This window comes from Schistocerca serialis, chromosome 11 (genome assembly GCF_023864345.2).
Source record: "Schistocerca serialis cubense isolate TAMUIC-IGC-003099 chromosome 11, iqSchSeri2.2, whole genome shotgun sequence".
In the NCBI taxonomy this organism is placed as follows: Eukaryota; Metazoa; Arthropoda; class Insecta; order Orthoptera; family Acrididae; genus Schistocerca; species Schistocerca serialis.
The window spans coordinates 98962740-98977688 of NC_064648.1; the positions used below are offsets into that span (position 1 = coordinate 98962740).

A 14949-nucleotide genomic window follows, 5' to 3' on the forward strand; every position below is an offset into this window, starting at 1 on the left:
TCTAGAACATGAAGGTGACATTCAAATGAAACAAAAAGGAAAATTAATGCAGAATGAAATGTCTAAGAAATGAAACAAATCATATTAATATTGTTGTGGCGAGAATTGTATTAGTTGCTGCTGTTACATATGACTTGCACCCTAAATGATGTTGCAGTCAGTGTTTAGCAGTTGGTCAAGCACGCACTACAGAAGGGTTGAAGAGGAGTAACTCTGGTACCAGTTTGGCTGAGAACCAGAGAAGTGCAGGGAGGGCAGTAGTAATTGGGCAGAAAATTGTCATGTTGCCAGCTGTGAGAATCTACACTGTGTACTTTGGCTTTTAAATTGCAGTTTGCCTGAATCCATTTGTGATCGAAAGTGAACTGACTTTAAAATTTGACAAAGACTCAACAACAGTATTCATTTCTGCAGCAGATGTTATAGGCCTAGATAGGGTCCAGTGACATATTTTGTGTTGCAATGATGTTTGTTGATGCTCACCGTGATGTATGACTGGAATGAAAGGGGGTATGTCAGATGCTTCTACACAGCCAGTGAGAGAGTAGCAGGCAGATGATATGCTTGAAACAAGCGTCATTGTAACATTCTCCTGTCAGTTGTTGTTGTTGTTGTTGTGGTCTTCAGTCCAGAGACTAGTTTGATGCAGCCCTCCATGCTACTCTATCCTGTGCAAGCTTCTTCATCTCCCAGTGCCTACTGCAGCCTACATCCTTCTGAATCTGCTTAGTGTATTCATCTCTTGGTCTCTCCCTATGATTTTTACCCTCCACGCTGCCCTCCAATACTAAATTGGCGATCCCCCTTGATGCCTCAGAACGTGTCCTACCAACTGATCCCTTCTTCTAGTCAAGTTGTGCCACAAACTTATCTTCTCCCCAATTCTATTCAGTACCTCCGATTAGTTATGTGATCAACCCATCTAATCTTCAGCATTCTTCTGTAGCACCACATTTCGAAACTTTTATTCTCTTCTTGTCTAAACTATTTATTGTCCACGTTTCACTTCCATACATGGCTACACTCCATACAAATACTTGCAGAAATGACTTCCTGTCACTTAAATCTATGCTCAATGTTAACAGATTTCTCTTCTTCAGAAACACTTTCCTTGCCATGTCAATCTACATTTTATATCCTCTCTACTTCGACCATCAGTTGTTTTGCTCCCCAAATAGCAAAACTCCTTTACTACTTTAAGTGTCTCATTTCCTAATCTAATTCCCTCAGCATTGCCCGATTTAATTAGACAACATTCCATTATCCTTGTTTCGCTTTTGTTGATGTTCATCTTATATCCTCCTTTCAAGACGCTGTCCATTCCGTTCAGCTGCTCTTCCAGGTCCTTTGCTGTCTCCGACAGAATTACAATGTCATTGGAAAACCTCAAGATTTTTATTTCTTCTCCATGGATTTTAATTCCTACTCCTAATGTTTCTTTTGGTTCCTTTACTGCTTGCTTGATACGTAGATTGAATAACATTGGGATATGATGTGAAATTTGGGATAGGCTACAACCCTGTCTCACTTCCTTCCCAACACTGCTTCCCTTTCATGCCCCTTGACTCTTACAACTGGCATCTGCTTTCTGTACACATTGTAAATAGCCTTTCTATCTCTGTATTTAACTCCTGCCACCTTCACGTTGTCAGTATAGAAGCGAAATCTGACATGTACTCTGATAAAAACAGCTGTTTTTGCGGGTCGCACGTTAACCACAACCTGAGAAATTGCAACTTATTCAGAGGAAACAGCCAGATATTTGTGACAACATAGATATAAATTTCACAGCTGTGGTATTAGGATGGTGGTGGTGGTGGTGGTGGTGGTGGTGGTGGTGGTGATTTAAGGTAGTGATTCAACAGATGACAGGGCTGTTAAGCAAAAAATGTAGAAAAGAAAATAGTCCACAAATTAACTTTAACCTTTTTTCTTTTTATTTCTCCTCATATTAACGTAATGTAGATATTCAATAAATGGCATAAATTTTTGAATGCTTTATGTGAAACAATTTGTAATTTTGTTTAATGAGAATATGTTAAAAATAAATTTTTCTCAAGAAATCTCTAAAAAAAAAATGGGGTTGGGGGAGGTGTCTTATAATCAGAGTCATGTGATACTCAGATACGGTATAATCAGGGTAATCTTATACTCGAGTTAATACGGTACTCAGAATTCTTTTGATATGTTGAAGACTTTCTGCCTTTGTATTGTATTCTACATTTTTTGAGCTTTGCCAGAGGTCATCATTGGGATAAATACAGTACTCGGAATTCTTCTGATATGTCGAAGACTTTGTGTCTTTTTAATTTAATGTACATTTTTTGAGGCCTGCAGAGGTCACCACCGGTGTCAGCCTCTGTAAAAGTGTAAGACAATTTTGGGACGAGATCTCACTACGTACGCATACGCCTTTCCCGATACTCACCTGTCCGCGCTCGTCGGACAGACGGAGGAGCGCTTCCTGCCCGGGTTCCGTGCCTCGGTGGGCTACGTGCGGCTCCTGGCGGAGCTGGACCTGCTGAGGGAGCCGGGGTCGGGAGGCGCGGGCGCCGGCCCCGGCGGGCACGGCCACGGCGACGACGAGGAGGACTCGGCCGAGAGCAGCCTCTCTGACAACGTCAGCCTCGCCAGCTTCGAGTCCGACTCGGCCACCGTCCCCGCGCCGGCGGCCGCGGCCGCTGCACTGCTGTCTGACCCGCTGGTGCTCCACGGTACAGGTACGTGTCCGCCTGCTCCCTCCGTACTGTCGCCCACCCTCCTACGGAGTGACTATGCAGAAACGGACGGTGAGCGATTCGCGTGTCACGGGAGGATCCGCGTATGGAAGGACCGTGTTTCTGTGCTTTGTTGCAGGTGGAGTCGTCTGCCACCTCAAATACTGAGGAGACCTAGAGTTATTTCAGCTGTGGTATTGTACAAAAAGCATTGTAGCCTGGTCTAGGTTTTTAAGGGGGGTAGGACGTCAAACGGGCCGACTTGGAGCAGGAGAGGCACCACATGACATTTAATTTTCTACTGTCTGTACTTTTACAAATAAATTCAGAAAACTTTGTCAGTATTACCAGGAAGGATTCAGGATTCACACTCATAGCAGTGGAAGTTTGAAAACATAAAGTAATTTTTTTTTTACATGTGAAATTTCATCATTTTTTTCACTTACTAATGGCAGCATTTGTTGCTATAGGTACACTTTTCTTCACAAGTAAGAGAGATGGTTCGATGAATTTTGTACAGCATACAAACCATACTCAAAGGTGTATGAAACTCTAGAATTTTACAAATCTATTAAAAACTGTGGTAAAAATTGAGATAATTAACTACAAAATTTGATTTTTTTCTAAACATAAAGTTTAAAATGTAACAGCTCATTCATTTTTTCATAAATTAAATAGATTCTAGAGTTTCAGACACCTGTAAGTATGGTTTGTATGCTGTGCAAAATTCATCGAACAGTCTCTCTTACTTGTGAAGAAAAGTGTACCTAGAGCAACAAATGCAGCCAATAGTAAGTGATAAAATGATGAAATTTGTAAAAAAAATAAATTATTTTGTTATGTTTTTGAACTTCCGCTGCTACGAGTGTGAATCCTGAATCCTTCCTGGCCACGCTGACAAAGTTTTATGAATTTACTTGTAAAAGTACAGAGAGTGGAAATTAAAATGTTCTGTGGTGCCTCTCCTACTCCAAGTCGGCCCGTTTGACGTCCTAACCCCCTTAAATCAATGTTTCACGGCATTTTATCAGAGAACTGTGAATTGTGTTCAAATTCCCACTCTGAGTGGGATCAGCTGTGTTGTGATATTTCCAAGAACGTGTTTTTAGTGTTTGCTTACCTAATATATTCACAGTTCATAATTCTGAATTGTATGCAATCTCAAGGGTGCTCGAGCAGACGGGATGTATCGTGCCACTGAATTCCTGATTTGCACCAAAATCCTAGGTAGCCTTCAGGCTGTCCATCAGATGTACCCAACAGAAAAGTATGTTCAGATTATCCCCGACACTCTCTTCCACTTACAGAGGCAGGAGGAGGAGGTGTCATTCTGATCGGTGTAGTGGTTAATAAAATGAAAAAGAGAAGAAAAGAAAAGAAAAGGTTGAAAATGTGGGAAGAAATGGTGAATAAAAAAGGGAGTTTTAAAATTGTTAATGAGCGTGAAAAAGGGAAAGAATGAAATGCAAATTGGACTTCGTATTACAGAAAAGCTATCGGACTTCGTGATTCGGAAAAGCTATTGTTGGGATGGTCCTTGTGGCGTTTTTGAGCAAAAGTCAAATCAATTTCCACTACAAAAATTATTTGAAAGAGAACAGAGAATAACAAAATGTGATTAACAGGGGAAATGGCGTAGATAAGAGTACATTCATTACCATGTTAATATGTCTTCTCTCGTGCGGCGTCCAGGTCTTGTTCTCCAACAATCTTCTGCTTCATTTCTGCATGAAAAAGTCGTAGCTGCTCCAAAATCTTGCTGTAAATTTCATTGTCCAGGAATTACTAATGTCTACGAATGAATACCATCTCGATATTGAATGCAATGTATTTTACAGTTGCTTCTGTCCTCCAAATTTCATTCAAGCTCCTACAATACTATATGTCTGCACATCAATAAGTTTTTATGTCTTAATCAGACCAAGACTAGTGAATAAGTGAAGTTAAGCTTCCACACTCAAGAGACAAGAGCGGGTAGGAAACAAAAAGAGTTACAATTTTTGTACCTTCATTTTCTTATATATTTCCTCTGCTGTCGAGTGCTCATACAGCTGCGACGGTATAATTTATATCTGAGGGAAACAAGTGTAGCGTGGCAAAATTCAAAGTCCCGCTACATCGGTCCCAGGGCATATAGGATTTCAGGATGATGAGACACCAGCAGCGAAGGATGTCTGGATAGAAACTAATTTCTGAACGTGCTGAATCTTCTGGAGCAGTTACCTCTGTCGAGGCACAGGATCACGTGTCTGTGGGAGGAGGACTTTTTGGTGGGGGTTGAGGGATGATGAGCAGTAGTCGGTAAAACAAATGATGCGGCTCCAGTGTTCCTCTCTCGGGCCACTGCAGCAGGAGGAACTACTATTAATGTGCCGCTGTCCTCGGACGCATAGATTCCTTCTATGATGCGAAGACCCGCAAGTAACTAAACTCATTATACTGGTATTTAAGTACTGGCGCCATAAGGAGATGCAGATAATATGGATTATTTCGAGGTGTGTGGCTGTCAGAATCTTTTGACAGCAGCAATTCACACATCTAAGTTCGCACCTCCGCAATCTCTCACTGTGTATGCCACTGTAAGAGTCTAAATTGATTGATATAGTAATTCTACTTTGAACAGAGCAATGTTTACCAATCTTTCTGGAAGAAAAGGATGTGCGATCCAGCTCCGTTATAAAGAATGCAGTATAATACATTCATAAATAATGTCACCATTTTATCCAATGATTGCAGATTATGCTGTATCCAGGTATGATTTTCAGGATGAGCAATTTAGAAATGAAAGAAACTTCATACCTTTCAAAAGATATATAAAAAACTTTTACACAAATTGATTAGTGGATGTCCATCCTATTGCATGGACGAGGGACTTCAGCTGTAAAAAACCATGTTGTCAGTAATGTGCTGCTGTAACTAGTTGCATGAGATAATAAAGACATTCTCAAGATACAGCCGGGGTGGTACATTTTCTTTTATATACGCCATAGGTTCACCCAGAATCACAGACGGGAAGAGACCGATAGTTGGAAAGTGAAAAATTTGATATCAGCTTTAGGAAACATTAGCATACGGACATATGTTCACCTTTCTTTTTGTACATCTCTCTTTTTTTGTGTGGGTACATTTATATTGAATCTGTGCCCAGCAAATTATTCTGATACTTACTAAATGACACATGCTTTATGGCTAAACCAAAATACCAGCTGACCTGCCCTGCATTTAAAGAGACAATGAGTTGAAGGTTAATCGTGTTTTAAGATTCTGTGTGATACCTGACTTTCTGTGTAATTCCTTAGGTAGGAGATTTTAAGTTGTGTGTAAGGTGGCAGATTTATATTTTATTCTTCCAGTGACCAACCAGGCACCATTGCCTGTTACATTATTTTAGCTGTTGTGTAGTTATAGTTTCTGTATTTTAATTGTCCACTGATTTGAGGCACACGTCTTTTAATCTTCTGTGTAAAAGTGAGAGTGCATGTAAGAGTGTGTGTGGCAAAGTGGCTGGGAATAATTTTTATGTTCTACCTTTTGATGCGCGCACGCGCGCGCGCACACACACACACACACACACACACACCCACACACACACACACACACACACACACACACACACACGTATATGAATGCATGTCTAATCATGTGGGCATGTCCAAAAGGTCATACATCACATGGAATCTGCAGCTGTGATACATATTATGTTATTAGGTAAATTTTTGGGGAAGAAGGGGGGAAATCAAAGGAAGGGTAAGGAATTGCTGATGTCACCTTTGCCCTACTATTCCAGTGTGACATACTTAGTTTCCTTGCTGTTGTCATATTGACTTTCATTTCTGTGTGTACTGATTCTCTTTTTGGTGTTGTAATAAAAGTTTATTACGTCCTTACTCTCGTATCAATTAGCACAGGCTATTTGTTTAAGGATGTTGCGTTATTTGTCTATTTATTCTATGCCAAACAATTGATCATCGAATTGAAGAAGGCTTTGAAGATGTTGAAGATGGCACAATTTTACATGGATTATACTGTCTGTTGTGGTTGGTTGTTTGGTATTTTTAGAAAATTTGTGTGTTACATGTGCGTCAGTGACTTCTAGGATTGCATTCACATCCTATACGAACTGGTTGAAGCATGAATGGCATCTTTCACTCATTTTTACATATTTATGACTTGGTGCAGTGATGTTTCCTTCGTTTACATTTACTAGATTCTGAAGACGGCTATTACACATCTGAAGCCAGTAATCTTGTTAAAATAACTTTGCTATCGAGACAGAGAGATAAAAAGTTATGAAGAAATTATAACGGTCCACTTCACTGACCGGTACTGTGGTGCAAATGCTGAGCTTCAGCACAGTTAATGAGTATGCCAAAATAAAGATGTCAGAAAACGTAATAAACTGCAACAGCGGTTTACAGTTTAAGTTGGGAAGTGCTCAGAGGAAGTGCATTTCATTAAACAGTAGTGTGGGCCCTGAAGAACCGAGGAAAATTAGAGTTTGTAGTGAATGGTGGGAGTCAGACTCCATGACAAACAATTACGTGACACTGACAGTGTTTCAGTGCGATCGGAGTACACGTAATGACTGCGCTCAGAGGATACGGCCAGGCTGACCGATGAAATATTGTGTGACAAAATAGAATTGACAACCTGGCTGAACCCGTGAAATATCACCATTAATCACAACCTGAGAGATTAAAACTGCCTTCTTCTTTTACAGAAACAAATCATTTGCTTTGCTGTGCGTTGCATTGAAGCTTCTCGGCAGAAGCTCGTAATGTAGGAGAAATGAAGTCGCAAAGGTTAAGAGTCGTACCCAGATAGTTCACTTGCTAAAAGCATTGCGTGTGAAAGGTGAGGTTGTGGCTCCAGTCTGCGGAAGAGTTTTAGTCTGCGAGGAAATTTCCTCTTCGTGTTGTCGGTCAGTGTGTGTTACGGTTGCTACAGGTGGACTGCCTGTTCTAGGGTCCACACTGTCCCTGCCCGGTCCACCCACGGCGACGTCGGGCAGCGACTGCGGCTCCGTTGCATCGTCCGTGTCTTCGGCCGCTTCGGCTGCCGGCAGTCAGTTCCTCGCCGAAAAGAGGCAGGGTCCGTCTTCCCTCACCGCCGAGATCATCGAAACGGGTGAGCTGTTTCTCTGTGTGCTTGATTGTGTGGCACTGAGTCACTGAGTTTTAGCCTGCCAGAAACTTTAGAGTAATATAATTGCCAACTTCTGCTTGAAATACACATTTTTATTAAATAAGTTTCAAATCTGATCATAATTATGCAAATGCTAATACAGTGCTTTAAACTATTACTGCCCAAATTAATATTTTGTTGTTTTCCATTTTTACTTTTTCCTTGATTGTTACATTGGAAAAGAAGCATTTAAAGTGAAAAAACCCAGTTTTACCTTTATAGTTTTAATATAATATACACTGAAGTGCCAAACAAACTGGTATAGGCATGCTTATTCAAATACAGAGATATGTAAGTAGACAGAATATGGCGCTGCAGATTTCGATGCCTATATAAGACAACAGTGTCTGGTGCAGTTGTTAGATCTGTTAATGGCAGGTTATCAAGATTTAACAGAGTTTGAATATGGTGTTACAGCAGCGGACAAGCAGTGGGACACAGTATCTCTCAGGTAGTGATAAAGTGGGGTTTTTATCGTACGGCCATTTCATGAATGTACCATGAATATCAGGAATCTGGTAAAACATCAAATCTCCGAATCAGTGCAGCCGGAAAAAGAACAGCACCGACAACAACTGAAGAGAATTGTTGAGTGTGACAGAAGTGCAACTATTCCGCAAATTGTTGCAGATTTCAATGCTGGGCCATCAACAGATGTCAGTGCGTGAACCATTCAATGAAATATCATCGATATGGGTCTTTAAAGCCAAAAGCCCACTCGTGTAGTCTTGATGATGGCATGACACAAAGCTTTATGCCTCACCTGGGCCCACCAAACCTGACATTGGACAGTTGATGACTGGAAACATGTTGCCTGGTCAGACGAGTCTCGTTTCAAATGAAATCGAGCAGATAGACGTGTATAGTATGGAGATGTTGTCAAGAATCCGTGGACCCTGCATGTTAGCAGGGGACTCTTCAAGCTGGTGGAGGCTCCGTAATTGTGTGGGATATGTGCAGTTGGAATGATATGGGACCCTTGATATGTCTAAATATGACTCTGACTGGTGACACATGCGTAAACATCCTGTCTGATCACCTGCACCCATTCATGTCCATTGTGCATTCCAATGGACTTGGGCAATTCCAGCAGGATAATCCTATACCCCACATGTCCAGAGTTGTTACAAATTGGCTCCAGGAACACTCTTCTGAGTTTAACCCTTCTGCTTGCCACCAAACTTCCAAGACATGAGCGTTATTGAGCATATCTGGTATGCCTTGGAATGTGCTGTTCAGAACAGATCTCCACCATCTCTTCCTGTTACAGATTTATGGATAGCTCTGCAGGATTCATGGTGTCAGTTCCCTCCAGCACTACTTCGGACACGACACGAGTCGAGTCCATGCTCACAGGGGACCAACACAATTTTAGGCAGGTGTACCAGTTCCTTTGGCTCTTCGGTGTACTATACTGTAGAGAGGTGAAATAACAACTGAACTTCTTAAGAAGGGAAGAGACAAAATTGTGAAACAAGTACACAGACTTGTGACCAACATTTGGAATTAAGAAAGAATACCATCAGAGTGAAAAGAAGCGTTTGTAGTACCAATTCAAAAAAAAAGGGTGGTAAACGAGAATGCAGACATTACAGAGGCATCTTGTTAAATAACACAGCTGTGAAGTGTTGTTAAAGATTCTCGAGGAAAGTATGGAACTGTATTTAAAAGACACAGTAGATGGGAAGATAAGGGATGTATGAGGAATTCGTCAACCACTGATCAGATATCTGTACTGAAAGGAGCCATATGAAAATATTGGGAGTGCAACAAAATGGTGAAAAAATTGTTTGTTGATTCTTAGAAAACCTTCGATAGCATGAATGGAGAATAGTTGTGGGAGAAAATACAGAAGTTTGAAATACCAAGTAAGATTACAAATTTTGTACAAGTTACACTGGAAGGATCAAAGGGATAGTTAAAATGGATGCAGAATATTCCGTGGATTTTGACATAAAAACAATAGTCAGGCAAGAAGATGGAATATCACAACTCCTGTTCAATGTAATACTACAGGAAGCACTGGATGCATCAAGAGAAGTGAGGGAGGGAGTTAGCATAGCTGAAAGTCTAGATGGCCTGAAAATACTGGCAAGGAAGCTACTTCAAAAAACAGAGAGGAAGTTGGATTAAAGGTAAATGATGAGGAAACAAAATTCCTAATTGAACAAGGAAATTAGGGTAACCATGCAGATTGATAACCACATGTTCAAAGAAAGAGAAGAGTGTAAATATCTGGCTGTTGGAGTAAATAACAGAAATGATGAGAAGCAAGAAATAGAAGTTAGTATAAAAGCAGCATCCAGAGCAGCATATTCACTCGACAGGCTGCCGTCCTCCAAAATTTTATCGAGAGGAACCAAATAGGTATATGTAAAACTACAATCGGACCAGCAATTACTATATGGGGCAGAAATATGGAGAGTAGATAAGTATAGAGAGTGAAAGATAATAGTTTTTGAAAATAATATCCTGTGGAAGATAGTTGGAGCAATGTGTGAGGGAGGAGAATGGCAGAGAAGGAAGAAAATGGAGCTGACGGAGCTGTACAGGGTGATTTTTTTCCCACTGTGTACAAACTCTTAGGGACTGATAAATGAGAGGATACGGAACAAGAAAGGTCTAATGAACTTACGTCTGGAAATGTGTGGTTTCCATACAAGAGACCATTTATTCAATCATACATTGTTACAGAGATTGCAGTTTATCATGTGCTGTTCCGTGCATCCACAGTTACAGTATGTGATGAAAATGATTTCCGTTTGCCTTAATGCATGTGTGTATGTGCAATAGCGTGTTCTGTCTCACACATTCACATCGGCCGTGCTACTCCCGACAATGCCAGAGGCGGCACGAATATGCTGCTCCAGTGTCTCCACATCTGGAATGGGCTCTGCGTGCACAGTACTTTTGAGATGGCCCCATAATTAGAAATCGCACAGGCTGATATCCGGTGAACGAGCAGGTCGTGCAACTGGCCCCCTCGTCAGATCCATTGACCAGGGAAGACACCATTGAAATGCGTCCGGATGTTAATGGCGACATAGGCTGGAGCACCATTATGGAGCAGCCACATAACTCTTCGAATCATCGACGGCATTTCTTCCAGCAGGGAAGCAAAGTTACCTGCAAGAAACGACGATAGTTCTGTTCTGTAAGGGGACACAAAAGGAAGACTGGTCCCAAAATACGGTCGCTAATTATCCCGGCCCACACATTCCGGCTGCACCAATGCTGATGATTCCCTGTGACCATACTGTGGGAGTTCTGTGTACTATCCCACAGATAACTGTTACGAAAGTTGAAGATGCCAGTCTGTGTAGAAGTGGCCTCATCTGTGAACAGGATGGATGATACAGATCCCGGAATTGTGGTTGCCCGGTGAAGAAACCGGTGACAAAACTGCTCCTGATGTGGAAAGTCTGTCACAGCCAAGCCCTGCACATGCTATAAGTGATAAATGTAGTAACAGTTGTCACGGAGAATGTTCTGCACAGTCGTCTGGCTTACCCTGTACTGGCGGACAAACTGCCCGGTACTGACTTGGCGGTTGCGTTCCACAGTGTTAATCACATTTTACTCCAAGTCTAGTGTCCGAACATTTCGGGGGCGAACTTCACGATTTCTTGCTTCCTGTAATGACTCCGTCTCAGACGAACGGTGAATCACTGTCGCAAACCTCGAATGCTGCGGTTGTCGGCAGGCGTAGGTCTCCTGATATGACCTTGCTGTCCGCCGCCCGTTGCCAATTGTCTTTCTGTAAGTAAACACCATTTACTGACAGATCGCTGACAGTTGAAGAGGGTTGTAGTGTGTAATAGGCACACATCTATCCAGACTATCACACAGGAATTCCAAACTGCCTCAGGATCTACTGCAAGTACTATGACAGTTAGGTGGGAGGTGAGAAAACTTGGATTTTACGGTCGAGCGGCTGCTCATAAGCCCACGTCACACCAGTAAATGCCAAACGATATCTGTCTAGGTGTAAGGAGTGTAAACATTGGACGACTGAACAGTGGAAAAACATTGTGTGGAGTGACGAATCACAGTACACAATCGCGCGATCTGATGGCAGGGTGTGGGTATGGTGAACACCCAGTGAAATTTATCTGGAAGCATGTGTAGTGCCAACAGTAAAATTTGGAGGTGGTGGTGTTATGGTCTGGTCATGTTTTTCATGGAGGGGGCTTGCATCCCTTATTGTTTTGCGTGGCACTATTACAGCACAGGCCTACATTGATGATTTAAGCACCTTCCTGCTTCCCACTGCTGAAGAGCAATTGAGACATGGCAGTTGCATCTTCAAACATGATCGAGCAACATATTCATAATGCGCGGCCTGTGATGGAGTGGTTACACAACAACAACATCCCTGTAATGGACTGGCCTGCTCAGAGTCCTGACTTGAATCCTATAGAACACCTTTGAGATTTGGAATGCCGACTTCGTGCCAGTCCTCACCGACCGACATTGATACCTCTCCTCTGTGCAGCCCTCTGTGAAGAATGGGCTGCCATTCCCCAAGAAACCTCCCGGCACTTGATTAAACGTATGCATGTGAGAGTGGAGGCAGTCATCAGATCTAAGGGTGGGCCAACACCATATTGAATTCCACCATTATCGATTGAGGGCGCCAGGAACTTGTAAGTCATTTTCAGCCAGGTTTCTAGATACTTTTGATCACATAGTCTATGCACTGAGGTGACTAAAGTCTTGGTATACCTGCTAATATATTGTGCAGACCATCTTTTCCCCAGTGTAGTGCAGCAGTTCGACACATCATGGGCTTGAGAAGTCGATGGAAGTCCCCTGCAGAAATTTTAAGCCCTGCTGCCTCTGTAGTCATCAATAATTGCAAAACTGTTACTGATGCAGGATGTTGTGCGCTAACTGACCTCTCGATTATGTCCCACAAATTTTCTATGAAATTTGTGTGATCTGGGTGGCCAAACCATTTGCTCAAATTGTCCAGAATGTTCTTCAAACCAATGGGGGAACATTTGTGGTCTGGTAACACGGTGGATTGTTGTCCGTAAAAAGTCCATCATTGTTTTTGAACGTGAAGTTCACGAATGGCTGCAAATCGTTTCCAACTAGCTGAACATGGACCAGAGGACTCGGTCCATTCCGTGTAAACACAGCCTACACCATTATGGAGCTACCAGTAGCTTGCACAGTGCCTTGTTGATAACTTGGGTCCACGGCTTTTTGGGGTCTGTGCAACACTCAAACATTACCGTCAGCTCTTTCCATTTGAAATCGGGACTCGTCTGACGAGGTCACGATTTTCCGTTCATCTGAGGGCCAACCGATACAGTCGCAAGCTCGGGAGACGTGCTGCATGGAATGTTGTGCTGTTAGCAAAGGCACTCACATCGGTCAGCTACTGTAGTCCATTAATGCCAAATTTTGCCACACGTGTTCTAACAGGTACTTTCGACTTATATCCCACATTGATTTCTGCGGGTATTTCACGCAGTTTTACTTGTGTGTAGCACTGGCAACTTTACACAAACACCGCTGATCTCGGTCATTAAGCAACTGCATTGTTTGTGATGATAGGTGGTGCCCGAAATGTGGTACTCTCGGCACACTCTTGACACTTTAGGTCTTGGAGTATTAAAATCCATAAAAATTTCCAAAATGGAATGTACCGTGTGTCTAGCTGTAACTCCCATTCTGTGTTCAAAGTCTGTTAATTTTCATCGTGCCGCCATAATCGCATCAGAAACCTCATTGCAAATTTTCATCGTGCCGCCATAATCACATCAGAAACCTTATTGCACGAATCACTTGAATACAAATGACAGCGCTGTCAGTATTTCTGCACAGCTGAATAGTCATCCCTGTGATTTTTGTAATGCTGTTCCCATCACACTAAAGTTGTTATTTTTATTTTGGCTCACTCTTTCTGTTTTTAGTTCATGTGTCTAATTACTTTATATGCTGTCGAATGTCATTCGTGAATGTCTTTTTCAGTTTTGGTGTTTGAAGTGTTCCTGTGATTCTTGCTGCCTTTCCCTAGTTGCTAGCTATATTTCTTGCCCTGCAACATAGAAGGAGGCATTCTTTGGAGTGTGATTGTATGTAAATACAAGGGCGAGTCAAATGAAAACCTTAAATTTGTAATAACAAATCGAAATTTCGCGCTGTTATCATGTAAGTTGGTAAGCATGCTACAAACAGCGTGGAGAATGGCCTGTAGGTGGCAGCGTAGTGCAGATGCACACATACCGTCACAGTATCAGTGTAAAGATGGCCGCCCCACTTACGACTTGCACCAGGGAAGAACAGCGTTCTGTTATTCGGTTTTTGTGTAGTGCAGGTGTCAAACCTATTAAAATTCATCGACCAATGAATGTTTAGTATGGTGATGCGTGTTTGTCACAGCAGCAAGTCTACGAATGGAGTAGGAAGTTCGCAAATGGTGTGACTTCAGTGGAAGGTGCTCCTCGTCCAGGTCAGGCACAACGAGTTGTGACTCCACAGAACATTGCAGCAGTTGAAGCCATAGTGAAGGAAAAGCGCCGAGTGACACTGAATGACATTGCAGCATGTTTACACATTAGTCACGGGTCAGCACACCACATTGTGCTCCAGTTTCACAAAGTGTCTCCAAGATGGGTGCCACGGCAGCTGACTCCTGAAATGAGAGGACAATGTGTCGATGCTTGTGAAGAATTTCTTCGACACTTTGAACGAGAAGGTGATGGCTTCCTTGCAAGAATCGTTACTTGGGACGAAACCTGGGTTCACTTCCACCAACCGGAAACGAAGAGAGCGAGCAAGGAAATGGCGCCATTCCCCATCACCAAAACCAAAGAAGTTTCGAACAGAACCATCAGCAGGGAAGGTTATGCTGACACTCTTTTGGGAAGAAAAAGGCATCATTTTTGAGCATTACGTGCCTAGCGGGACCACTGTCACCAGTGCATTATACACAGATCTGCTAAAGAACCATCTGCGGTCTGCAATCAAATCAAAGTGACATGGATTGCTGTCAGCAGGTGTCCTTTTGCATCGTGACAATGCAAGGCCCCACACT

At 42.4% G+C, this 14949-nt stretch overlaps 1 protein-coding gene across 3 annotated transcripts in view; it reads left to right on the forward strand.

Annotated features, from left to right (window-relative positions):
- LOC126426732 (sorting nexin-13-like) overlaps nt 1–14949 on the forward strand; it is a 399890-nt gene that overhangs the window by 269488 nt on the left and 115453 nt on the right. For all 3 annotated transcript variants that reach the window (XM_050088694.1, XM_050088696.1, XM_050088695.1), the window contains 2 exons: nt 2450–2720; nt 7683–7844. In XM_050088694.1, coding sequence (XP_049944651.1) covers nt 2450–2720; nt 7683–7844 — 433 coding nt within the window. The remainder of the gene's footprint in view (nt 1–2449; nt 2721–7682; nt 7845–14949) is intronic.